The sequence below is a fragment of the Helianthus annuus genome, chromosome 5 (assembly GCF_002127325.2).
Source record: "Helianthus annuus cultivar XRQ/B chromosome 5, HanXRQr2.0-SUNRISE, whole genome shotgun sequence".
Lineage (NCBI taxonomy): Eukaryota > Viridiplantae > Streptophyta > Magnoliopsida > Asterales > Asteraceae > Helianthus > Helianthus annuus.
The window spans coordinates 1,458,451-1,485,326 of NC_035437.2; the positions used below are offsets into that span (position 1 = coordinate 1,458,451).

General features: G+C 35.0%; 1 protein-coding gene across 1 annotated transcript; it reads right to left on the minus strand.

The window, feature by feature from the left end:
- Window positions 1–11,594: 11,594 nt before the first annotated feature.
- Window positions 11,595–18,080, minus strand: LOC110939634 (tRNA wybutosine-synthesizing protein 2/3/4). Its single transcript, XM_022181210.2, has 9 exons — window positions 17,263–18,080; window positions 15,362–15,749; window positions 13,964–15,010; window positions 13,301–13,430; window positions 12,984–13,219; window positions 12,746–12,881; window positions 12,364–12,440; window positions 12,089–12,195; window positions 11,595–12,015 (listed from the first exon to the last, which is right to left on the minus strand). Exons 1-9 carry the CDS (start codon window positions 18,035–18,037, stop codon window positions 11,909–11,911), a joined length of 3,003 nt encoding a protein of 1,000 aa, XP_022036902.1. The 5' UTR covers window positions 18,038–18,080; the 3' UTR covers window positions 11,595–11,908.
- Between the last annotated feature and the right edge of the window lie 8,796 nt (window positions 18,081–26,876).

A 26,876-nucleotide genomic window follows, 5' to 3' on the forward strand; every position in this document is an offset into this window, starting at 1 on the left:
GCCAAGGGATGGATTGCAATTGAACCAAGCACCCCTATTTATAGTTAGAAACAGACTATTCACACGGCCCCGTGCCTCCTTATTCTCTGTCTTCATTTAATGAGTTGTGTCAGACCGTATGCTCACACGGCCCCGTGGTCCTTGTACTTGTTGTACTATCCAAGATTATGCATATCTGGGAGTTGACCACGGACCGTGTCAATGGGACACGGCCCTGTGTCTCTTGTCTGCTTCTGTTTGTCTTTTTCTCCATGGAATCTGGAGTGGGGCACGACCCCATGCCTTGATGGCACGGCCCCGTGCTTATCTTCTGATTTGTTGTTTTGGTCTTGGGGTGAAGCTCGGAGGGTCGGTATGAAGTGTCAACTTCTCTTCTTTTGTATTTATGTTGGTTTTTGCCGTTAATTTGTTCATTTTGTACATTTAAGCTCTTTTAATCCTGAAAATCAAAAGTATACAAAAAAAACACACTTCTTCCCATGTTTATACATTATTTGATGTAACTTATATGTTTCATTTGGTGCATATCAGGGACATGCAAAACTCAACTTTTCTAGGGATTAACATTAAGGCGAAAAACTATGCGGTGGAGTGAAATAGAGGTGTGCAAAAAACCGAATTAACCGAATCATAACCGAATTAACCGATAAAACCGAACCGAAAACCCAAACCGAACCGAAATGTAATAATCTTTGTAGATTTAGGACTTTACACCAGTTTTTTTAATATTTGATGTTTTTGGTTAAAGATTTTCAGTATTTACGGGTTATTTTATATCGTGTTGCGGTTTTGGTTGAATGTTTATTTGAACTTATGAAATATATCACATCACTTTATTTGAATATTCAGTGTTAATATTATAGATTATATGTATTTTTAATACTATGTAATATACTAATATATACAAATATGCAATAACAATTTTTTCATGTTAAAAAATTAACATATTTTAAGCTAGGCCAAATAGGTTTGTCCACGAGCCGAACCGATCAGACCTTTGCTCGTGCTCGGTTCGTTTACAAACCGATCCGAACCGAACCGAGCGTTTTTTCAACCTAGCCAAAGTCGAGCGAGCGTCTTTCAATCCGAGCATTTTTCGAACGAACGTCGAGCAAGTATCGAGCGTCACAGAATAAACAAGGAAAGTGACGATGGAAGTGCTAGTTATTAGAATAAAGTGCAGTTTTCGTCCCTGATGTTTTGTCCAATACAACGCAAGTAAAAAATTTAACAAATAATAAGGAATACAAAAACACTCAACTAGTTCTATCGAGATTAACTAAGCGGGAAGATAAATCGTCGGCCGATTGAAACATACCATTGTTCTATCGGAAGTTTGAAATTGAATGAATCGATTGAAGCAAAACCCTACCGAGTTGGCGTCTTGGCGAGTGGCGATGGAGAAATCGAATAACGATGGCCAATGGGGGGTTTTGATTTGGGTCTTGCACTTCTGAATCAAATGACAGGATGAGACTTGAGTATTGATCAACGCTTCACATTTTAGTATTTGAAATTTTGACTCAATTACTCAAATGGACATTTAAGTATTCGATAATGGACTATTGGTACTAGATTTCAATTCTAATTGCTTAAATGAGCTCTATTCGGATCTTGGACCAAACATTGTTTTTTGAACGACAAATTTGGATCACCAACGGACCACTGGAGTATCATCGTACCACCAGCAGAACCACCCGATCATATCCATCTCCACTAGGCAACAATGCCTATTAGGGCTGTAAATGAACCGAACGAACACGAACAAGACCTTGTTCGTGTTCGTTCGTTAAGGGAATAAATGTGTTCATAAACGGTTCATGAACACTTACCGAACGAGATTTTATGTTCGTGTTCGTTCGTTAAGGGAATGAGCATGTTCGCAAATGGTTCACGAACACAAATAAATTTGGCGAACTCGACGAAGGATACAGATAGATGGCCCAGAGAGTAGCACTCAAACTTGAATCTCTTATTGTGGAACGGAGGTCGATCGTATTCGTGGATGTAAATAATGAGAAATGAAAGGGAAATGATGCATAAACAAGGTGAAAGTGGGTTTCATAGTTTAATTGTTATGGAAATAAAATAAATAAAAGTTTAACAATATAAAAATTACAAATAAAATATAAGAAAGTACAAAGATCTTCAATTAAAACACAAACATACGAACATAAACGAACACAAATCAACGAATGTTCACGAACGCCTTACCGAACGTTCACGAACACAATCGAACGAACGATATCCATGTTCATGTTCGTTCATTTAATTAATCGAACGAAATTTCTTGTTCATGTTCGTTCGTTTATTAAACGAACGAACATAAACGAACTTCCCGCCGAACGGTTCACGAACTGTTCGCTTAACATTCGGTTCATTTACAGCCCTAGTTTTTATATGTGGAAATATTCGTCATCCCATACATAATCAATGCTATAGGTAACCAATTAATGACTTGAAGAAAAGTCGAGCTTTAGGAATCAATCTAATAAAGACAGGAATTAATTTAATTGTTTCTTTGGCTTTTCTTATAGCTTTTTGATTGCTTGAGTTAAGCGTTTATTTTAATTTAATCAGAAAACAATTGATTGATAAAGTTTTCTTTTAACCTCATCACCAAAAACTGTACAAGAGCAAGATACTAGCAAGACACCAAACCCAACCCTTTTACATGTTCACCCAATACATTCCTCACCAAACTCAAACAGAATCAAAGCACATCAAAATTCAGCCATTTGTTTCACTCTAGGGGTATGCATGGGTCGTTTTGGATCGGTTTTGGCCTAAACCATAACCATAACCGCTATGTTGGTTAATAGATAACTGTAACCATAACCAATCGGTTATGACGGTTATGGTTAATCGGTTTTGATGGTTATAGCGGGTCGGTTGTGAGTGGTTAACTGTGTATTTGGCCTAGGGCTGTTCAAATTGCTCGGTGCTCGACACTCGTTCGATGCTCGCTTGGAAAATGCTCGAAATTTGCTCGCTCGATTCAGCTCAATTAAAAAAATGCTTGGTTCGGATCGGTTCGGTTTGTAAACGAACCGAGCACGAGCAAAGGTCCGCTCAGTTCGGTTCGGCTCGGTTCGGCTCGGTTGGCTCGATTTATTTTTTAATATATACATACACACACGCACACACACATATTTGTGTTTGTGTGTGTATCATTTTTAATGAAATGACTAGAGACCAACATTAACAATGTTTGGTCCACCCATGGCATTATAGCCTAGTGGTATCTTGGTGGTGGGATTAGTTAAATGAACGAACATAAACAGAGGTCTCGTTCGTTCGATTGTGTTCGTGAACGTTCGGTAAGGTGTTCGTGAACATTCGTTGATTTGCGTTCATTTATGTTCGTTCGTATGTTTGTGTTTTAATTGAAGATCTTTGTACTTTCTTATATTTTATTTGTACTTTTTATATTATTAAACTTTTATTTATTTTATTTCCCTAATAGTTAAACTAGGAAACCCACTTTCACCTTGTTTATGCATCATTTCCATTTCATTTCTCATTATTTACATCCATGAATACAATCGACCTCCGTTCCACAATAAGGAATTCAAGTTCGAGTGCTACTCTCTGGGCCATCTATCTTTATCCTTCGTCGCGTTCGCCAAATTTATTTGTGTTCGTGAACCGTTCGCGAACACGCTCATTTCCTTAATGAACGAACACGAACATAAAATCTCGTTCGGTAAGTGTTCATGAACCGTTCGTGAACACATTTATTTCCTTAACGAACGAACACGAACAAGGCCTTGTTTGTGTTCGTTCGGTTCGTTTACAGCGCTACTTATTATATCTCAAATCACCATCTATTATATCTCAAATCACCATCTATAGTAATAGTAATAGTAATGGTAATAGTAATAGTAATAGTAATAGTAATAATAATAATAATAATAATAATAATAATAATAATAATAATAATAATAATAATAATAATAATAATAATAATAATAATAATAATAAAGCTGAATTGAACTAAACAATTTAAAGGTAATGCTATCTTGATGAACAACTATAAACAGACATAAAGAATAACAGTAAATCCTAAAGGAGTACCATAAGTCTCTACAATTAGCTGGCTTAGCTAATTTGTATTAGCCAACAACATACCCCTGGGCAGGAGCGCTTAGATCGGAGTAAAGTCACAAGTAAGACATGCTGGTCTAGGAGGGTGGCATTTTGATTCGTGAAGTGGAAACAAAGTAAGTCTCAGTTCATACAATGACGTGAACAAAAGCAACAATGCCTGACAACTGATGGTAACAAAGGTTGTAGCTGCAATAACTCCAAAATATAAACACCACAAAGCAATAACTGGATCCAATGTGGTTGGTTGGTGGCATAAGAAGCTAGGCGACACTAGAGAGTGATGTCAAACGGATCAACTACTATGTAATGATATTAGAAAGTTGTGTACTCATACTTGCATTAGTTAGTCACAAGTCACAACTAACAAAAAATCAAATAAGGTCATATGTAATGGGGCATTATAGGGACGTGAAGAGCCTTGATTACGCCCCAACACCGTCCCTCTCGGCGTTGTAGGGGGGTGAAGAGGGAGTGGCATATCTAATATAATGCCCAATAGAGAGAAAACAAAACAAAAAGTAATTATTGAAAGCATTAAGGGGCGTTAACCATTACACATTTTTTTATAAGGGCGTTATGATGCTCATGTGACGGAAATTGCCCCTTAGGGGGGATTAACCATTACGGATGATCAAATTAAAATTTTGAGCTAAAACATAGTGTCATATTTATAACTTTTTTGTTGATAATATGCTTCGCTAACAAGAAATAGAACAATAGTTATCAAGAGCATAGGATTATACCTTATAGTTTGGTAATCGTGTTTAAATCTTGGAGGTTGAGCTAAAGTGGGTCGGGACCAAGATAATAGACGTACCACCAACAAGCGACAACTTAAGTCAGGAACAATATAAAGACACATTCAATTTTTTCCTCATTTGTTGCTATTGGGTTGTGTGTTTTTTTTTTTGAACGGCGAAAACTTCTATATATATATATAGAAATCAGCAAGGAGCTGCGGCAAACAAACAAAAAAGCGGAAAAACAAAACAGGAAGAAGCAAACAGAAGGAAGCAACACTACAACAAGCCTACTACATCAAAATTCAGCCAATGGGTTGTGTGTTATATTCATCAACATCCTTCCTTGCTGTCTCTATGTCACATCACCATCTCCTCCATTTCTTACGTGCACCACTAAACTATGATATACCCATCCCTCGTCCCTCACTAGTGGTAATGTTTACATTCAAACCACTGTTTGCGATTATTGTGGTATGGGTTTATAAACAACAACAACAAATCACCTACTGATTTCATGTCCCCTAGGCAGGCATGTATGGGTTTATAAACAACAAATCACCTAGGTTTGGAACTTGGTGATTGATTGGTGTAAAATAAACGTTGGAATTGGAGATAGTGGCGGAGAGATTATTAAAGTTTAAAGAGCTACATCAAGGTCCAAGCTTTATAAGAAGTTGAGACTCAATTTTATTTTAGTGACATTTTGAATGCTTTGGAAAGCTATAACGATAAGTTTTTCAACAACTTTAAGAAGGAAAAAAAATTCATTCATGTGGCTAAAGAATAAAACAAAATTAATTCAATCAAATGGATCATGTGATGTTGTTTTGGTATTTTTTGTATGTAAAAGTAAAAATATTGGGTATCCATGTTTTAGCAACTTGCTAACATGGTTTATTCTGTAAAATTTCTCCTTTGCCGTTAAAAAAAGGAAAACTATCATTGCTATTTTTTCTCACATGCAAAAACATAACAAAAAAGCTATATATAATAGTTATTCATACCACTTTCATGAACTATTATAAATAATGTATTAAGAAAACTAAAGATACATCAATAAATAATGTACTAAGAAATCATACCACTTTCATGAACTATTATAAATACTAGTTTTTTATATCGCGCGTTGCGGCGAAACCAAGGAAATGATAATGTAAAACAAACGTGATTTGAAAATAAAACATGTTGTTTAGAAAGGCAAACCATTAGAACGATTTAGTTTATTATCGTACCGTTTTATGATACCAAATAAATATTTTATTTTGAGTATAATCTCGTTTTAACAAAACTTATAACGGAATGTCAGAGAAAGAAATCAAGCACAACTACGTACTTAAGTTTTTAGAAAAAAGTTATAAATGTAACTTATTAAAGAAGTATCAAATTAATCGATAAATTAATATATGTTAAAAAAAAGAGAAAAAAACAATTATTGAAAAAGGTAAAGGAAATAGATGTTAAAAAAATATGTTATTAAAAGTAAATAAAATAATAAACTATTATAATATATTAAATAATAAAATAAAAAAACTATATATTATTATAAAAATAAAATTACTATTCATCGTCCCTCGAAATCAATATATATATAATATATATATAATATAATTGTATCAAGTCAATATTAATGATCAAAATACGAAGGAAAGTTAAAGACTTAAAGTTCTAAATTAATTAAATAAATGAAAGATACCCTTAACTAATTATAGCTCACTAGCTAATTTATATACAAATTACAAAATTTTAAATAATAAGTTTTTTAAAACCCGTGCATTGCGATGGAACAGTCAGATTGTACCAAAGATGGATGTACAAATGTTGAAACATAACATGTGTTGTGAAGTGTTAACTCATCAAATTTAAACTGAAACGTAAAATATTATTGTAGAAAAATATAAAAAATAATATAGTCGAAACGATAACAAAACAAACCTAAAAATTAATCAGTAGTATTAAAATAAATAGATTTTGCTACATAGTGAAAAAAAAAACATAGCATTGAATATTAGTACATTATTACTAGTAAATGTAATATTTTAGCTATCATATTAAATAATTTGATAACGTCTCAATACCTTCACATCTGATGATATGATCTTGAGTGTGAATCACCATGTGACCAATCATGACAAACAAAAAAGAAAAGTAATAATGTGAGAAAGTGTATTATTATCAAATAATATAAGAGAAACGTATTGAGAAAATTAGAGATACGTCAATATCAATAATGATTAAAATACAAAGGAAAGTTCTAAATTAATTAAACTAGTTAAATTTCCGTCCGTGCGTTGTGGCGGGAACCCAGTGACTGCAAAACGTGTGTCAGTAATAACAAGCAGATACCGAATATCAAAACATAAATAAAAATTTCGTGAAAAGGATAGTCAATCCATCCTAAAAAAGCGATTTTAAATAACCTAATATATAATAATAGGATCCACACGTCCTACACGTTGGAAATTCGGTTGTTTTCAGTTCAGTTATTACGGTGCTAACACGTTAAAATATGGATGAGCTCGGTACCGGTAACGGCACCGAAAGTACCGATCTGGAAAATCATCGAAATTAGGTACCGGCACCGAAAATGCTCGGTACAATACGGTATGGTATTTGAAGGTAAAAATCAATAAATATAGGTATGGTGCTAGACCGGTGTCGAACCGAAAGTAACGATTCTGAATACGCCAAAAGGTGGGTACCAAATTGGTAGCGAAAATGATTTGGTATAGTAAATTTGGTACCGATACGATACCGGTTTGATTACAGAATTTGATACGATTTGCTCATCAATAATCTAAATATCAAAGTTAATTTTACATGCTACAATTCATTCATTACGTAAAAAGACAAAAAACAAAGCAAAATAAGTTGTTGTGTATATAAAACCTCATTCAAACGAAATACAGTTTACTTACTGTGTGTATGAAAAGTAATCTAAACTGTGCAATTACTTGCATTGCTACGTTGCTACAGGATTTGATGAGCTCGGTACCAACCGGTACCGAAAATACCGTTACCGAAATCCCCAAAAGTGGGTACCGGTACCGACTATACCTGGTACAGTACGGCTTGATACCGTTGGTACTGGTACGACACCGGTATTTGAGGGTAAAACCCGATGAATACCATTATATTAATATTGTTCATTCACTTGTAATTTTAATATATAGGTTAATAAATGAAAGATACCCCTAACTAATTATAGCTCACTAGCTATTTTATATACAAATTACAAAATAATGAGTTGATTTATATAGATTTTTCTTAACGACATAGCTTCCAGCAAGATGCTAGAAGGTAACACCACAATTACGTGAAGTGGCTTGATAACTAATGGGTATTAGAGGGCCGTGAAGTGGCTTGACAATGCCTCTAATACTACCCATGTGGGTTTTACAAGGCATGAAGAGGGAGAAATATTTCTAGTATATTGCCCAATAAGAAAAACAAAATTGGAAAGTAATGATGGAATAAAGGCATTAAGGGGTGTTAACCATAACATAATTTTTTAAAGGGTGTTATGATGCTGATGTGACGGAAAATGTTCATTAGGGCGCATTAATTATTACGGATGACCTGAAAAATAAGACCTATCTTAGTGACGAGGACGCAACTAAGAATAGTTGCATGAGACAAGGATGTGTTCCAACATTTCACCCGTCGTACAACAAAGCACACAAGTAATCAGATCCATCTCTGCCATTCATGTGTGTAGTCGGCATGTATCAACATAACATTTTCAATAGTCAATGATAGTTGTCCCTGGGTAGGTGATATCCTTGTGGTAAAGTGTCTTCTATAAGAGATGGAAAATTCACGTTCAATGCAAATATAGGTAGTAATTAATAAGAGTAGATTAAGATTATGATAATAAGGTTGGAGAGTGTGGTTGGAGCCCCTAGGGATTTATCAGGCCACGTAAGCGACACGTAGGATCCACGTCCCCCCTTTAACTTGCATGGTGTGGATGGAGTCCCCTATTAAACAAAATTTAAAAGAAAAGATTTCATTGGATTAAAACTAGTGGGCCCCACCTAAACCTTTCAACTTTAGCGTTACCATGGTGGCGAAGTTAGGATGACGCCCCTTCTTAAAATGAAGGATGTGGTGATGAAGCCATGTGGACGCTATACATAGATGAGGTGGAGGGATGGCGCCCTCCACACTCTCCAGCCTAATAATAATAATGTATTTTGGGATCTAAAGAAGAATTTATTGTTAGCGTGAGTGAAGGGAATACAAACAAAGACAGGTAAGTAGACGTGATTTTAATTCGACACGAAAATTGAGGCTAGCTTAGCTAGCTCCTTGAAAGGATAAGACCACGTGTGTACGTGACTTTTCTTCCGTGGGACCCCATCTGCCAAATGTCCTCATTTCTAGCTGACAGTTAGCAACTTGCTTGTTTTTGAACCACATTATAGCAACTTCTTAAAGTGAGAGAGAATCTCCAAGCAATATATTATTATCATTAATCGCTACATAGGATCATCAATGGATTACTACATCACCCTTTTGTCTCATCCATTATGATTCTCATGGATTAAACCATGACAATCATGGTCCCCGTTTCCTTATTTAATATTTCCTTTCTTTTTCACAAATTAAATTAAAATAAGATAATAGTGATTTGAGTCATGACCACACCCTTAGGGTAGTGGTTTTGAATGATTAATTAGAAGTAGGTGACTGGCGCTGATGTGAAGGGTCATGGTGATCATCAGGGTCATGATTACACCCTATAGCCTTATTAAGATATTAGGAGATTATTAGTTTGCATCTTAGAGCATTCACATCCATTCCATCATTTTTTCACCCTAAATTACACTAAAAAACACTACATCTTCTCTCTCATTTTCAATTAAATAATATTCTTTTATACATTTATCATTACATTTTCTCTCTCCTCCACTCACAACCACTTTCAAAATATATTAAAAAATTATAGGGGGTGAACAGTGTTCCCTCAAATATACAGATGAACAGTAACATTTTCTCTCTCCTACACTCACAACCAATTTTTATACTTTTTATATTATAAAAACTACACTCACAGATTTTAGTGGGTTGGATGTGAATGCTCTTATGTATCTAGTTTAGCTCCTAGATTCAATTGTAACTCTGTATATATATTTGCGATAAAGATCAAGGAATTGATTAACCTTTACATATATTTACCTAGTTTGGGACGAAGAAGACGCAAGGGATCACGATTTGAAGTGAAGACTACTATTATTAATTAATTTTGATAAGTTTTTAATTAGTGAAAAGCTTTGCCGATGGGGTGGTGAATCGTAGACTTGGATATCTCCTACGAATTGGAAAATTCAAAAAGGAGGTAATATCATACTTGCCAAACATATGAATAAATCAATCTTCATGACACTAAAATAATATTTTCAAATGATGGGTCTCTTAAAAAGGATGGATTTTAAAAATATTGTGATATCAGTGATGATGATGATGTTTCGGGTGTGGATGAGCCTCTTGAAAATAAATTTGATAATTCTCCGGTGAATTACGGAGCTTAATTCTTCAGATATTTAAATGGGAGAAAAGATAGATTTTGGTTTCTGGAGGTAAGCATCAATTAGTCAATAAGCATATGAGGTATTTTAAGATAGATTTTGGTTTCTGGGTTTTTTGTGGTTAAATAGTAGATCTAAATCGTTAAAGGTTTCTTGGAACAATTGGTGTAAATTTGTAATTATGTAGGGTGTTGTTGTTTGGGTGCCGCCTCGATTTGAGGTTTTGACGTTTGGTTAATGAAGTTTACTTTAAAAAAAAATAGCCAATAATTATGTATTGTATGCATAACTTCTGTGCATGAAAATTCTCCACATGGGCCATATAATAGTCTACATGGGAAAGTTGCCTATAATGCCATATAAGCCCATCGAATATTATTAAAGGGTGGGCTCACTTACAACACTATACATGGGGTTATTTTTCATGGGTATGACAAAGTCGGCCCAACTGGATTATCGACTAATAGGTCTGGCCCACAACTAAATCCAAAGAGAGTGGACTATGATGGAGGAGCTACCTCTTCTCTTCGTAGAGCTGCATAAACCGGTTATTTTGACTTTTTTACTTTAACTGGTTAATGCTTAATTAACTAGTTGTTTTTTAATTTGTCCAGTTAATTACTTTAACCAGTTTGGATAATTAACCAGTTATTTTGCCTTTCTTTAAAAAAAATCGGTTTTTTTATCGGTTAACTAGTCTATCGGTTAAAAAAACCATTTAAAAAACCCGGTTCATAACTGGTTTCTATACTAAATACTTATAACCAGTTAATAACCTACGGTTAAAAATAACCACTAACGGGTTATTCCTAAATCGGTTACGGTTTCGGTTAATAACCAGTTACGGTTAAGTAACCGGTTATTTTGTGCACCTCTACCTCTTGGTGTGGAGACTTCGACAATAAAACCGAAGTGGTCCAATGTTCCCTTTGATCTAGGTGGTACAAGTGAAGAGTCGCAGAGTCTGGCTAAACGATCCGTTAAGTTGAGTTGTTTAGGTGGGTAGTAATGATAATGATAAAGAGGAATCAGGTAGATGTTTCATTTGACCCAGGTGACTTTTTTTGCAGATGGGAAGTATGATGGAGGAGCATCTAACCCAACAAACCGAACCAGATTCAAACCCGTGGGCACCATATTATGCACCAAATCTTCCATAGGAAAATTAATTCGGAAACACCAATCCAAACAACCTTAAAAAGTAATATCAATCTAAAACAAAAACACCCTCAGTTACATAATTAATAAAATCACTTTTAACAATAACTCAATTTAGTACAAACTAAAATACCCTCAGTTACATATTTCGTGAAACCATAGATCGACGAAACAACCAACTGATTTATAAACCTTTTGATCGATTCAAGTCAACCTCATGATTCAGTGGCTTCAACTTGCAAAAAATGGGTATAAACAATTACCTTTTTCTACAAAATTGCACAACTCTTTTGCATCAACAGAACAATAGTTTCTGATAATGCGGCTCAGGGCATAAATAAGCCGAATTGGAAACATGCGGCGGTTGGCTTATGAGTCAATTTGTTTGCATTTTATGTCTACTACAAGATGGCGAATGTGAGGTGCATACCACTTTACTCTTTCTACATGCTCAACAGATACATCCCAATTATAACCTGCAAAATCACCAAAAAGTTCAGATTTTTTCTCAAGTGTTTCAGGAAAAAAAAAAAAAAAAAAACTATTTACCTTCGGATCGTGAAATTTCTTTAATTGATTTTGAGACTTGTTCTGTCCACGAATCCTCTTCAGAGTCCTTCACGTTTCCATGCACATGCATCATCCCACCCTCGCTCCTGTCAAAACGACCCGTTATAGAAAGAACACGTAAATAAACTGTTGGAACTCACTTGAAAATTTTTAAGTAATCGTATTAAAGGTTTGTGAAATGGAAAATGAAAATATTTTTCATGATTAGAAATCAAAGTGCACTCTCTTATAACCCTTCAAAGTAAAGAAATTACCGTAATGCCTTTACAGCAGTAATCCAACTACCCTCGCTTGATGGTAACAGACCAAGATTGACTCGATCGGCAACTCCCTGGAAAAAAAATAAGTCAATTAGTGATATACATTTTCTCGTACAAAGCTCCGTTTTTTTTTTTTTGAAGTCAAATCAAACGACGAAAGAAAATTATCCCGTCCACAATAAAAGAAACAAAGACAAGATTAAAGTGTACAAGAAACAATAGAGCGAAAAAAAGTGTTAAAACATTAAAATACCCAACAAGTTAACACTTCCTAAAACGATTTCAAACTAACATTTACGGAATTTAGGGCACAGAATTAGTAATACGACTTGAAATATACATTTTTTAAAGACAGATGAAGAACAAGAAGCCTTACTTTAGGTGCTGTGGCACGGTTATCTCCTTCGAGAACAACGCAACGATCAGCCACACCATTTGCTTCAAGATTACGCCTGAGAGCCTCTATAGCATGGGGATTCCATTCACAAGCATACACCATTTTTGCATTAGCCCTGTTCAAGGCTTATGTTAAAACAAGCAACTGGTGGGCTTAACGGAAAAACATAAAGTACGTAATCATATTGTAACTAAAAAAGGAGTAGAAAAAATTGTACTTGACTAGAAACGGCAACGTGAAGTATCCAATGCCAGCAAACAAGTCAACAATAACTTCCTGTTTGCAGTCAAGCTGCCCCATTCTACGCTTCTCAGAGAGATTACCCCATGAAAACATGCATTTGGTAGCATCAAACGAGTAAAGAACTCCATTTTCCCGATGGTCAACCCATCCGTTGACCCCAACTAGAATCTCCAGCCCACTATCTCTCGTTCCGGTAGGTGAAACCTTTCCCTAAGAAATCAAATTTTATCAATGATTAACCAACTATGATTTTGTGCAACATAAAATGCTTGTATTAGAATGTTAACTTACTTGTCGAGCAAGGCGAGTGGCGCCAAGTGAGTCAGCAACAGTCAACCAAAGCTCCTTTCCTAGCGTGTCCCAAACCGAGTCCTTAAAAGAAGTCATGGGAAGCACAACAATGTCACCTAATCGCTCCCATCTACAAACAAGAACCACATTTTAGCACCCCTAAATTCACATTTCACACCTAACCTTTACCATGAACTGTTAGTGCACGATGTCTAAAGCCTACGTCTTAAGTCTAGGGGTCTAATGTGTCAAATATGTAAAGTACAGGGGCTAGAATGTAATTTTATGTGTTAATTGATGTAATTCCGCTTGAAATGACACTTTGTCATTTCAAGCGAAATCAGATTAAATGTGATTCCGCTCGAAATGACATGTGTCATTTCAAGCGAAATCCGCAGGCTATATATAGGGTTGTATGTTTCTCATTTGGCACGGAATCACAAGTTGTATACCGAACTGCTGCTGGATTTTCAAGTGAAATATTAATGAGAAACGTGTGTTAAAGTGATATTCTCTGTTTTCTACTCAAATTCTCTCTGATTCAACACTGTTTGTTTGTTTCCGCCACTCAAACAGTGGTGTATTGACTTTAATTGACTCACTTGATCGTCAAATCGATCCTACATGAACATATCACAAAAAATAAATTGAAAATATCCTTACCTCGTGGGTAGTTGTTCCAAGAGTGTTGTAGGCAGATTGTGACGATTTAACAAAGAAGCAACCGCATCTTTCATTACTTTCAAAGGAGAACTTGAAGCTTTTTTAACTTTGACGATATGGTCAGCATGTGTGGTTGCACCTAATGCAGCCAAAAGATCCAAGGCCCTTGCACTTGAAACAACCTTCAAGATTTCTTGCAAATTAAGGTTACTTACCTCGTTTACGACTCCATTTATGTCTGGTTTCTTATTTTGGTAAAGTGCCACAAATTCTTTGGTGATCGGAAAACAAACATGAACTCCATTTTCTTGCGTGTATACTTTTCTCTCTGCATCTAACCATCCAAATTTCTTTAATATATCTTTTGCGGGCTTCGCATGCTTTTTATCAACTCGTAGAACCCAACGCAAAGGCACCATTGTTTTTAAATCAATATTTGATTGGTCCTCGGTCTCATTAAAAGGTTCAGCGAAAGAAACTAACGAAAGCAAGTTTAGTTTCATCGGTTCACTAAACTTAGTTCCAAACGCATAACAAGAAGCACCACCACCTACAATAACAAGATCATCACCAACAACACTCGTTGTCGAACGAACAAAAAGGTCTTCACCAACGGAACTCAACTTGATACGCTTCCATACACTGGACCCCACTTTGAGTACTGACAACTCTTGATAGTGTTGTTTGATAGGACACCCTCCCATGACACCAATATAGTTTTTATACACAAACATGGCGTGGGAAAACCGTGCATACGGTGTACTTCCCACCATCTTTTCTTTCTTCCAAGTGCATGAATGAATGTCAAAACTGTAGAAATCTCCAAGTGCTTTCGACCCATCATATCCTCCAAACATAAATAGTTGAGCACCGTGGGCTACCAATGTGTGAGAATGACGAGGTGACGGTATTTGCCCTTGAACAACTACTTCTTCCCATGTTAAGTTTTGCGTATCAAGCCTGTACATTCCTGACGAGATGCTGCCATTCTGAATCCCGCCAAAAACATAGAGGCTTGACCCAATTACTGCCGATGCATGTCGATGACTGCATAATAATGGAAAAGGATTTAAAGATTCGGTTTTAATTTGAAATACGAGTAAACTTCCGTTTTGCTCCCTGTGGTTTGGTCACTTTAACGGTTTTGCCCCAAACCTTTAAAAATAGCCATTTTACTCCCCGATGTTTTAGTTTTGTTGCCAGTTTGCTCCCTGCGGGGAGCAAAATGGAAAAACAAACAATTTAGATGGAGTTAGAGGCGGGGAGCAAACTGGCAAAAAAACTGGCAAAACCGTTAAAGTGAACAAACCACAGGGAGCAAAACGGAAGTTTACTCTTGAAATATAGAACAGGAACAATATAGAGATAAGAAAAGAATATGCATAACGGGGTAATCACCTGTGAGGAAATCCAATTCCGGTACACAGTACCTGTTTCCAGTCGTTATTTGTCGTATTAAGAACCCAAACATCGTTTAGCACATTCCCAGGATCGGCTCTACCTCCTATAACAAACATAAGCTCTCCTGCTAAAGAAGCTGTGTGACCCAAACGCGGGGATGGGGTGCTTGAAAAGTCAACTAACTGAAGTTGACCAGATACTGAATCCAGAAGCCATGAATCTTTTCTCCTTGCATGCCTTCCTACGCCTCCAAAACCACCAAACACAAACACTGATTTGGGATTTTTTGTAGTTTCAAGCGTACAGGCTGAATGGCCCCAAAGATGAAGCTTCTCAACTGGTTCACCAGTGATAACCATCGGTTTTATAGGAAGCTCAGGAACTCCTGGAAGCAGTGACAAATTATTTAAAGGTTCGGACTTTATGCAACGTTCATAAGAAAGTGTCCTACAATCAAGCATAAATTAACACGCCACAAAATATTTTTTTTCCTTTAAACCTTGTAAGATATCTCTAGACAATATGTACCATTTTGCACATGTTTAGAGGCAATTGACAAGATCTTGCGTGTTAAAACTGGGTGGCATTGAGTTTTGTAACTAGGGCTGTAAACGAATCGAACGTTCAGCGAACAGTTCGTGAACCGTTCGGCGGGAAGTTCGTTTATGTTCGTTCGTTTAATAAACAAACGAACATGAACAAGAAATTTCGTTCGATTAGTTAAATGAACGAACATGAACAGAGGTCTCGTTCGTTCGATTGTGTTCGTAAACGTTCGGCGGGAAGTTCGTTTATGTTCGTTCGTTTAATAAACAAACGAACATGAACAAGAAATTTCGTTCGATTAGTTAAATGAACGAACATGAACAGAGGTCTCGTTCGTTCGATTGTGTTCGTAAACGTTCGGTAAGGTGTTCGTGAACATTCGTTGATTTGCGTCTGTTTATGTTCGTATGTTTGTGTTTTAATTGAAGATCTTTGTACTTTTTATATTATTAAACTTTTATTTATTTTATTACCCTAACAATTAAACTAGGAAACCAACTTTCATCTTGTTTATGCATCATTTCCCTATCATTTCTCATTATTTACGTCGGCGAATACGATCGACCTCCGTTCCACAATAAGGGATTCAAGTTCGAGTGCTACTCTCTGGGCCATCTATCTTTATCCTTCGTCACGTTCGCGAAATTTATTTGTGTTCGTTTGTGTTCGTGAACCGTTCGCGAACACGCTCAGTTCCTTAATGAACGAACACGAACATAAAATCTCGTTCGGTAAGTGTTCATGAACCGTTCGTGAACACATTTATTTCCTTAACGAACGAACACAAACAAGGCCTTGTTCGTGTTCGCTCGGTTCGTTTACAACCCTATTTGTCCTATGTGAATGTTTGGCTATAAACTTTACCTTAGAGTAACTAACAATATCATACTAATTGGCTTTTGCCAACAAACCTCAAATCTTGAAAAAAAAAATGCAAAAGAGCACTAAACCTTGCAAGAGTCAGCAATCAGGGGCGAAGTATAGAAGGGGCGGGGAGAAGCGCCCCCCCCCCCCCCCCCCGAACTTTTCTCTCAGTAGTGTTATATATGTAGTTTTCATATAGAAATTTTTGGGTATATACGTTTTCGGCCCCCCGTCATTCGGGTCAAGCTTCGCCAGTATCAGCATTTAAGGACAAAGTTCCTAGTGTAATGCTTATTTTTGTAGTTACACATCTAAGATTATTCATTCTTATGAAGTGTAGTATTTTTTTATTCCAAATTTTCATAAGAACCAAGCATGACGGTATAAATCGTATGTCAGGAACGGATGGATAACTCATCCCCAAATAAGTGAACCTTTTTGGCTAAATAAACAAACATCAATATACGAAATACGAATAATAGTCTTACCATTACTTGCGCCATCTTTGATTTCACTTGTAAGTTGAATATCTTCCAACCCAGCAGTAACCATTGAGCAATCTTTATCACCCAAATCTTGATTCAAGTTTAGGAACTCACAATCACCACTCCCCGTACTGATTTCGGGTCGAGCAATAAACTCATTCCTCAACAATGCATCATGAAAACTATCAGTTCTTTTCCTATTAGCTTCCATTTTCTCATTAGCAATCCCAACAAGATAATTCAAATACTCCTTTGACACCATGATCTTACAAGTCTCTCCCAAAGGCACTTCTAACCTAATCGAACATCGAATCGCCACAATCACTCTCTTACTACTGACATTTGTAATCCCTGATTCTCTAAACCCACATGAAATAGCTAAAGACACCAACTTTTGAGCAGACAAGACATCTTTACATTCAACAGCAATGATCAAAGGTTCAAATCTGAAAACAAGATTTTCTTGAATGTCATTCTGAGTTGGGTTTGGAGGAAAGATGAGATTTTGAACCGAAAAAGGGTCAGCTGGTTCATGGGTGATGAAGACCCATGTGCCACCTTTGGCTTTCTTCTTGACGGCGGTGGTTGCGGCGGCGGTTGGGGTGGAGAGGATGGAGATGCGGCCGGAGCAAGAACTGGTGGTGAAGTAAGAAGGGTGAGAGTTGAGGGTTTGAAGAAGTGGGATTAGAGGTGTGTCTATGTCTCCTTTTGGTGATTTGTCAGGTTCTGAAGAAGTCATGGTGGCCAAAGTGGCTTTCTTTCTCTTCTCAAACTCCATTCAGGCAAAACTGTGGAGGTTTGAAAGTTGAAACCCCAGGAAGGAAGTTTTGAGGGAGGATTTCAGATTTTCAGGGGTGAATTGGGCTTGGGCTCATTGGTATGGGCTATTTTAAGAAACGACTATGATATGATTTCAGCTAATGTTTTAGGCTGCTTAATAGAGAATAGTTTGTTTAATCAAAACTCAAGAAAACAATAACTAAAAGTTTTAGAGCAGCAAATTTAAATAATAAATCTAATAATACCCGATAAGATTAACAGCATTGAATTTGTATATGATTCATAAACTAGATACTCTAAGGTGATGTTTGTTTTTTAAGAGGTAAAATGTCTACAGTTTGCGGACCACATCTGCAGACATCTGTAGAAGAAGAGGTGGACCAAACCTTTACAGTCTGCAAAAAGAAAGCTGTTTGTTTTTTAATGTATGTAGACTTTAAAAATAAATTGGTGGTGGTGTACGGATGGTGGTGGTGGTGGTGGGTGGTGGTGGTGGACGGTGGTGGTGGGGGTGATGGACGGTGGTGGGTGGTAGACGGTTGTGGTGATGGATGGTGGTGGTAGACGGTGGTGGGTGGTGGACGGTGGTGGTGGTGGTGGTGGTGGTGGACAGTGGTGTTTAACCCTTACAGACCTTAGAAGATCTTAGAAGTTGTTGGACCAAGTCTGCACCAAGAAAGATTTGAAAACACTCCAATCTTTTCAAGAAAGATTTTTAAAGGTGGACCTATTTTTACTCCAAAAAAATGCTAAAGAGTTAATTTCTTCCATCACTTTAGCCACGCTAGCCTTCTTGTTTCCAAATGAACTTAGAGTATGTTTGGTATGGAGTAATGGAATAGATGAGAGAATGGAATGGACGAGGTAATGGAATGGACAACGGAATGAAATGAATCATTCCATTCCATTGCAATGTTTGGTTACTCATATGTGAATAGAATGAATCATTACTTTGTACAATTTGATAAACAAAAAAAAGATGAAATAACGAAACACAATTGTATTAAAAACGACAAAAATATAATTTCCTCAATAATAATAATAATAATAATAATAATAATAATAATAATAATAATAATAATATATTAATGATAAAAAATAATAATAGATTTTTGATATATATTAATATTACTATGAATATTAATAAATATAAATATAAATACAAATAAAAGTATAATAATAATAATAATAATAATAATAATAATAATAATAATAATAATAACAACAACAACATATTTCTTTCCATTTCTTGAAGGAATGGAAAAAAACACCTACATACAAAGGAATGTAAATTATTATATTTGGAAGGAGTTACATTCCTTTAGAATGCTCCATTCCATTACCGCATTATAACCAAACATGTTTCTTTTCATCCCATCAGAATGATCCATTCCATTCCATTTCACCTGCCTTTCCTTCATACCAAACGCTACCTTAATTCTTCTTCTTTCAAATATACCAACAAGTCGTAACTTCAATTCATTATAAAACTGTTTAATAAAACACAATTTTACCTTTATTTTGTATAACTTTAAAATCTCATATATGACTTTTAACTTCAAATCTTATATTTAGTCTTTTCTAACTTAATTTATTTAGCTTAAATATTTTATATATAGAGAATACTATTTTTTAATGAAAAAAAATAAAAACAAAAATAGGTAAAAATAGATTAAAGCTTAAAATGTGTTTATATTAAAATATAAACATACATAAAAACTTAGAAGTTAAAAAAAATAAGTGCAAAATGATTATTTATTAGATTGTTTTTAACAAATTGGGTATATCTGATATTTTAACTATTTTGTAATGGCATATATGATATTTTTAGTTTTTGTAAAGGTATATATAAAAATTTTCAAGTTTGTAAGGGTATATATAAAATTAATCCTATTACTTATGATTTGTTTATTGTAAAAAAAAATTAAACAACTTGTTTCCATGATGGTGGGCTCGGTGTTTCAAAATTACAACATGTGAAGATCTTTTATTGTGGAACGGAGGTCGATCGTATTCGTGGATGTAAATAATGAGAAATGAAAGGGAAATGATGCATAAACAAGGTGAAAGTGGGTTTCATAGTTTAATTGTTATGGAAATAAAATAAATAAAAGTTTAACAATATAAAAATTACAAATAAAATATAAGAAAGTACAAAGATCTTCAATTAAAACACAAACATACGAACATAAACGAACACAAATCAACGAATGTTCACGAACGCCTTACCGAACGTTCACGAACACAATCGAACGAACGATATCCATGTTCATGTTCGTTCATTTAATTAATCGAACGAAATTTCTTGTTCATGTTCGTTCGTTTATTAAACGAACGAACATAAACGAACTTCCCGCCGAACGGTTCACGAACTGTTCGCTTAACATTCGGTTCATTTACAGCCCTAGTTTTTATATGTGGAAATATTCGTCATCCCATACATAATCAATGCTATAGGTAACCAATTAATGACTTGAAGAAAAGTCGAGCTTTAGGAATCAATCTAATAAAGACAGGAATTAATTTAATTGTTTCTTTGGCTTTTCTTATAGCTTTTTGATTGCTTGAGTTAAGCGTTTATTTTAATTTAATCAGAAAACAATTGATTGATAAAGTTTTCTTTTAACCTCATCACCAAAAACTGTACAAGAGCAAGATACTAGCAAGACACCAAACCCAACCCTTTTACATGTTCACCCAATACATTCCTCACCAAACTCAAACAGAATCAAAGCACATCAAAATTCAGCCATTTGTTTCACTCTAGGGGTATGCATGGGTCGTTTTGGATCGGTTTTGGCCTAAACCATAACCATAACCGCTATGTTGGTTAATAGATAACTGTAACCATAACCAATCGGTTATGACGGTTATGGTTAATCGGTTTTGATGGTTATAGCGGGTCGGTTGTGAGTGGTTAACTGTGTATTTGGCCTAGGGCTGTTCAAATTGCTCGGTGCTCGACACTCGTTCGATGCTCGCTTGGAAAATGCTCGAAATTTGCTCGCTCGATTCAGCTCAATTAAAAAAATGCTTGGTTCGGATCGGTTCGGTTTGTAAACGAACCGAGCACGAGCAAAGGTCCGCTCAGTTCGGTTCGGCTCGGTTCGGCTCGGTTGGCTCGATTTATTTTTTAATATATACATACACACACGCACACACACATATTTGTGTTTGTGTGTGTATCATTTTTAATGAAATGACTAGAGACCAACATTAACAATGTTTGGTCCACCCATGGCATTATAGCCTAGTGGTATCTTGGTGGTGGGATTAGTTAAATGAACGAACATAAACAGAGGTCTCGTTCGTTCGATTGTGTTCGTGAACGTTCGGTAAGGTGTTCGTGAACATTCGTTGATTTGCGTTCATTTATGTTCGTTCGTATGTTTGTGTTTTAATTGAAGATCTTTGTACTTTCTTATATTTTATTTGTACTTTTTATATTATTAAACTTTTATTTATTTTATTTCCCTAATAGTTAAACTAGGAAACCCACTTTCACCTTGTTTATGCATCATTTCCATTTCATTTCTCATTATTTACATCCATGAATACAATCGACCTCCGTTCCACAATAAGGAATTCAAGTTCGAGTGCTACTCTCTGGGCCATCTATCTTTATCCTTCGTCGCGTTCGCCAAATTTATTTGTGTTCGTGAACCGTTCGCGAACACGCTCATTTCCTTAATGAACGAACACGAACATAAAATCTCGTTCGGTAAGTGTTCATGAACCGTTCGTGAACACATTTATTTCCTTAACGAACGAACACGAACAAGGCCTTGTTTGTGTTCGTTCGGTTCGTTTACAGCGCTACTTATTATATCTCAAATCACCATCTATTATATCTCAAATCACCATCTATAGTAATAGTAATAGTAATGGTAATAGTAATAGTAATAGTAATAGTAATAATAATAATAATAATAATAATAATAATAATAATAATAATAATAATAATAATAATAATAATAATAATAATAATAATAATAATAAAGCTGAATTGAACTAAACAATTTAAAGGTAATGCTATCTTGATGAACAACTATAAACAGACATAAAGAATAACAGTAAATCCTAAAGGAGTACCATAAGTCTCTACAATTAGCTGGCTTAGCTAATTTGTATTAGCCAACAACATACCCCTGGGCAGGAGCGCTTAGATCGGAGTAAAGTCACAAGTAAGACATGCTGGTCTAGGAGGGTGGCATTTTGATTCGTGAAGTGGAAACAAAGTAAGTCTCAGTTCATACAATGACGTGAACAAAAGCAACAATGCCTGACAACTGATGGTAACAAAGGTTGTAGCTGCAATAACTCCAAAATATAAACACCACAAAGCAATAACTGGATCCAATGTGGTTGGTTGGTGGCATAAGAAGCTAGGCGACACTAGAGAGTGATGTCAAACGGATCAACTACTATGTAATGATATTAGAAAGTTGTGTACTCATACTTGCATTAGTTAGTCACAAGTCACAACTAACAAAAAATCAAATAAGGTCATATGTAATGGGGCATTATAGGGACGTGAAGAGCCTTGATTACGCCCCAACACCGTCCCTCTCGGCGTTGTAGGGGGGTGAAGAGGGAGTGGCATATCTAATATAATGCCCAATAGAGAGAAAACAAAACAAAAAGTAATTATTGAAAGCATTAAGGGGCGTTAACCATTACACATTTTTTTATAAGGGCGTTATGATGCTCATGTGACGGAAATTGCCCCTTAGGGGGGATTAACCATTACGGATGATCAAATTAAAATTTTGAGCTAAAACATAGTGTCATATTTATAACTTTTTTGTTGATAATATGCTTCGCTAACAAGAAATAGAACAATAGTTATCAAGAGCATAGGATTATACCTTATAGTTTGGTAATCGTGTTTAAATCTTGGAGGTTGAGCTAAAGTGGGTCGGGACCAAGATAATAGACGTACCACCAACAAGCGACAACTTAAGTCAGGAACAATATAAAGACACATTCAATTTTTTCCTCATTTGTTGCTATTGGGTTGTGTGTTTTTTTTTTTGAACGGCGAAAACTTCTATATATATATATAGAAATCAGCAAGGAGCTGCGGCAAACAAACAAAAAAGCGGAAAAACAAAACAGGAAGAAGCAAACAGAAGGAAGCAACACTACAACAAGCCTACTACATCAAAATTCAGCCAATGGGTTGTGTGTTATATTCATCAACATCCTTCCTTGCTGTCTCTATGTCACATCACCATCTCCTCCATTTCTTACGTGCACCACTAAACTATGATATACCCATCCCTCGTCCCTCACTAGTGGTAATGTTTACATTCAAACCACTGTTTGCGATTATTGTGGTATGGGTTTATAAACAACAACAACAAATCACCTACTGATTTCATGTCCCCTAGGCAGGCATGTATGGGTTTATAAACAACAAATCACCTAGGTTTGGAACTTGGTGATTGATTGGTGTAAAATAAACGTTGGAATTGGAGATAGTGGCGGAGAGATTATTAAAGTTTAAAGAGCTACATCAAGGTCCAAGCTTTATAAGAAGTTGAGACTCAATTTTATTTTAGTGACATTTTGAATGCTTTGGAAAGCTATAACGATAAGTTTTTCAACAACTTTAAGAAGGAAAAAAAATTCATTCATGTGGCTAAAGAATAAAACAAAATTAATTCAATCAAATGGATCATGTGATGTTGTTTTGGTATTTTTTGTATGTAAAAGTAAAAATATTGGGTATCCATGTTTTAGCAACTTGCTAACATGGTTTATTCTGTAAAATTTCTCCTTTGCCGTTAAAAAAAGGAAAACTATCATTGCTATTTTTTCTCACATGCAAAAACATAACAAAAAAGCTATATATAATAGTTATTCATACCACTTTCATGAACTATTATAAATAATGTATTAAGAAAACTAAAGATACATCAATAAATAATGTACTAAGAAATCATACCACTTTCATGAACTATTATAAATACTAGTTTTTTATATCGCGCGTTGCGGCGAAACCAAGGAAATGATAATGTAAAACAAACGTGATTTGAAAATAAAACATGTTGTTTAGAAAGGCAAACCATTAGAACGATTTAGTTTATTATCGTACCGTTTTATGATACCAAATAAATATTTTATTTTGAGTATAATCTCGTTTTAACAAAACTTATAACGGAATGTCAGAGAAAGAAATCAAGCACAACTACGTACTTAAGTTTTTAGAAAAAAGTTATAAATGTAACTTATTAAAGAAGTATCAAATTAATCGATAAATTAATATATGTTAAAAAAAAAGAGAAAAAAACAATTATTGAAAAAGGTAAAGGAAATAGATGTTAAAAAAATATGTTATTAAAAGTAAATAAAATAATAAACTATTATAATATATTAAATAATAAAATAAAAAAAACTATATATTATTATAAAAATAAAATTACTATTCATCGTCCCTCGAAATCAATATATATATAATATATATATAATATAATTGTATCAAGTCAATATTAATGATCAAAATACGAAGGAAAGTTAAAGACTTAAAGTTCTAAATTAATTAAATAAATGAAAGATACCCTTAACTAATTATAGCTCACTAGCTAATTTATATACAAATTACAAAATTTTAAATAATAAGTTTTTTAAAACCCGTGCATTGCGATGGAACAGTCAGATTGTACCAAAGATGGATGTACAAATGTTGAAACATAACATGTGTTGTGAAGTGTTAACTCATCAAATTTAAACTGAAACGTAAAATATTATTGTAGAAAAATATAAAAAATAATATAGTCGAAACGATAACAAAACAAACCTAAAAATTAATCAGTAGTATTAAAATAAATAGATTTTGCTACATAGTGAAAAAAAAAACATAGCATTGAATATTAGTACATTATTACTAGTAAATGTAATATTTTAGCTATCATATTAAATAATTTGATAACGTCTCAATACCTTCACATCTGATGATATGATCTTGAGTGTGAATCACCATGTGACCAATCATGACAAACAAAAAAGAAAAGTAATAATGTGAGAAAGTGTATTATTATCAAATAATATAAGAGAAACGTATTGAGAAAATTAGAGATACGTCAATATCAATAATGATTAAAATACAAAGGAAAGTTCTAAATTAATTAAACTAGTTAAATTTCCGTCCGTGCGTTGTGGCGGGAACCCAGTGACTGCAAAACGTGTGTCAGTAATAACAAGCAGATACCGAATATCAAAACATAAATAAAAATTTCGTGAAAAGGATAGTCAATCCATCCTAAAAAAGCGATTTTAAATAACCTAATATATAATAATAGGATCCACACGTCCTACACGTTGGAAATTCGGTTGTTTTCAGTTCAGTTATTACGGTGCTAACACGTTAAAATATGGATGAGCTCGGTACCGGTAACGGCACCGAAAGTACCGATCTGGAAAATCATCGAAATTAGGTACCGGCACCGAAAATGCTCGGTACAATACGGTATGGTATTTGAAGGTAAAAATCAATAAATATAGGTATGGTGCTAGACCGGTGTCGAACCGAAAGTAACGATTCTGAATACGCCAAAAGGTGGGTACCAAATTGGTAGCGAAAATGATTTGGTATAGTAAATTTGGTACCGATACGATACCGGTTTGATTACAGAATTTGATACGATTTGCTCATCAATAATCTAAATATCAAAGTTAATTTTACATGCTACAATTCATTCATTACGTAAAAAGACAAAAAACAAAGCAAAATAAGTTGTTGTGTATATAAAACCTCATTCAAACGAAATACAGTTTACTTACTGTGTGTATGAAAAGTAATCTAAACTGTGCAATTACTTGCATTGCTACGTTGCTACAGGATTTGATGAGCTCGGTACCAACCGGTACCGAAAATACCGTTACCGAAATCCCCAAAAGTGGGTACCGGTACCGACTATACCTGGTACAGTACGGCTTGATACCGTTGGTACTGGTACGACACCGGTATTTGAGGGTAAAACCCGATGAATACCATTATATTAATATTGTTCATTCACTTGTAATTTTAATATATAGGTTAATAAATGAAAGATACCCCTAACTAATTATAGCTCACTAGCTATTTTATATACAAATTACAAAATAATGAGTTGATTTATATAGATTTTTCTTAACGACATAGCTTCCAGCAAGATGCTAGAAGGTAACACCACAATTACGTGAAGTGGCTTGATAACTAATGGGTATTAGAGGGCCGTGAAGTGGCTTGACAATGCCTCTAATACTACCCATGTGGGTTTTACAAGGCATGAAGAGGGAGAAATATTTCTAGTATATTGCCCAATAAGAAAAACAAAATTGGAAAGTAATGATGGAATAAAGGCATTAAGGGGTGTTAACCATAACATAATTTTTTAAAGGGTGTTATGATGCTGATGTGACGGAAAATGTTCATTAGGGCGCATTAATTATTACGGATGACCTGAAAAATAAGACCTATCTTAGTGACGAGGACGCAACTAAGAATAGTTGCATGAGACAAGGATGTGTTCCAACATTTCACCCGTCGTACAACAAAGCACACAAGTAATCAGATCCATCTCTGCCATTCATGTGTGTAGTCGGCATGTATCAACATAACATTTTCAATAGTCAATGATAGTTGTCCCTGGGTAGGTGATATCCTTGTGGTAAAGTGTCTTCTATAAGAGATGGAAAATTCACGTTCAATGCAAATATAGGTAGTAATTAATAAGAGTAGATTAAGATTATGATAATAAGGTTGGAGAGTGTGGTTGGAGCCCCTAGGGATTTATCAGGCCACGTAAGCGACACGTAGGATCCACGTCCCCCCTTTAACTTGCATGGTGTGG

Excerpts from the sequence above, each read along its gene's own strand:
- LOC110939634 (XM_022181210.2), bottom strand. The coding sequence starts at position 18,037 with ATGGAGTTTGAGAAGAGAAAGAAAGCCACTTTGGCCACCATGACTTCT. Across the intron at positions 13,220-13,300 it reads CCACTCGCCTTGCTCGACAA|GGAAAGGTTTCACCTACCGG; the intron begins GTAAGTTAACAT and ends TTGATTTCTTAG. Across the intron at positions 12,196-12,363 it reads ACTGCTGTAAAGGCATTACG|GAGCGAGGGTGGGATGATGC; the intron begins GTAATTTCTTTA and ends TCGTTTTGACAG.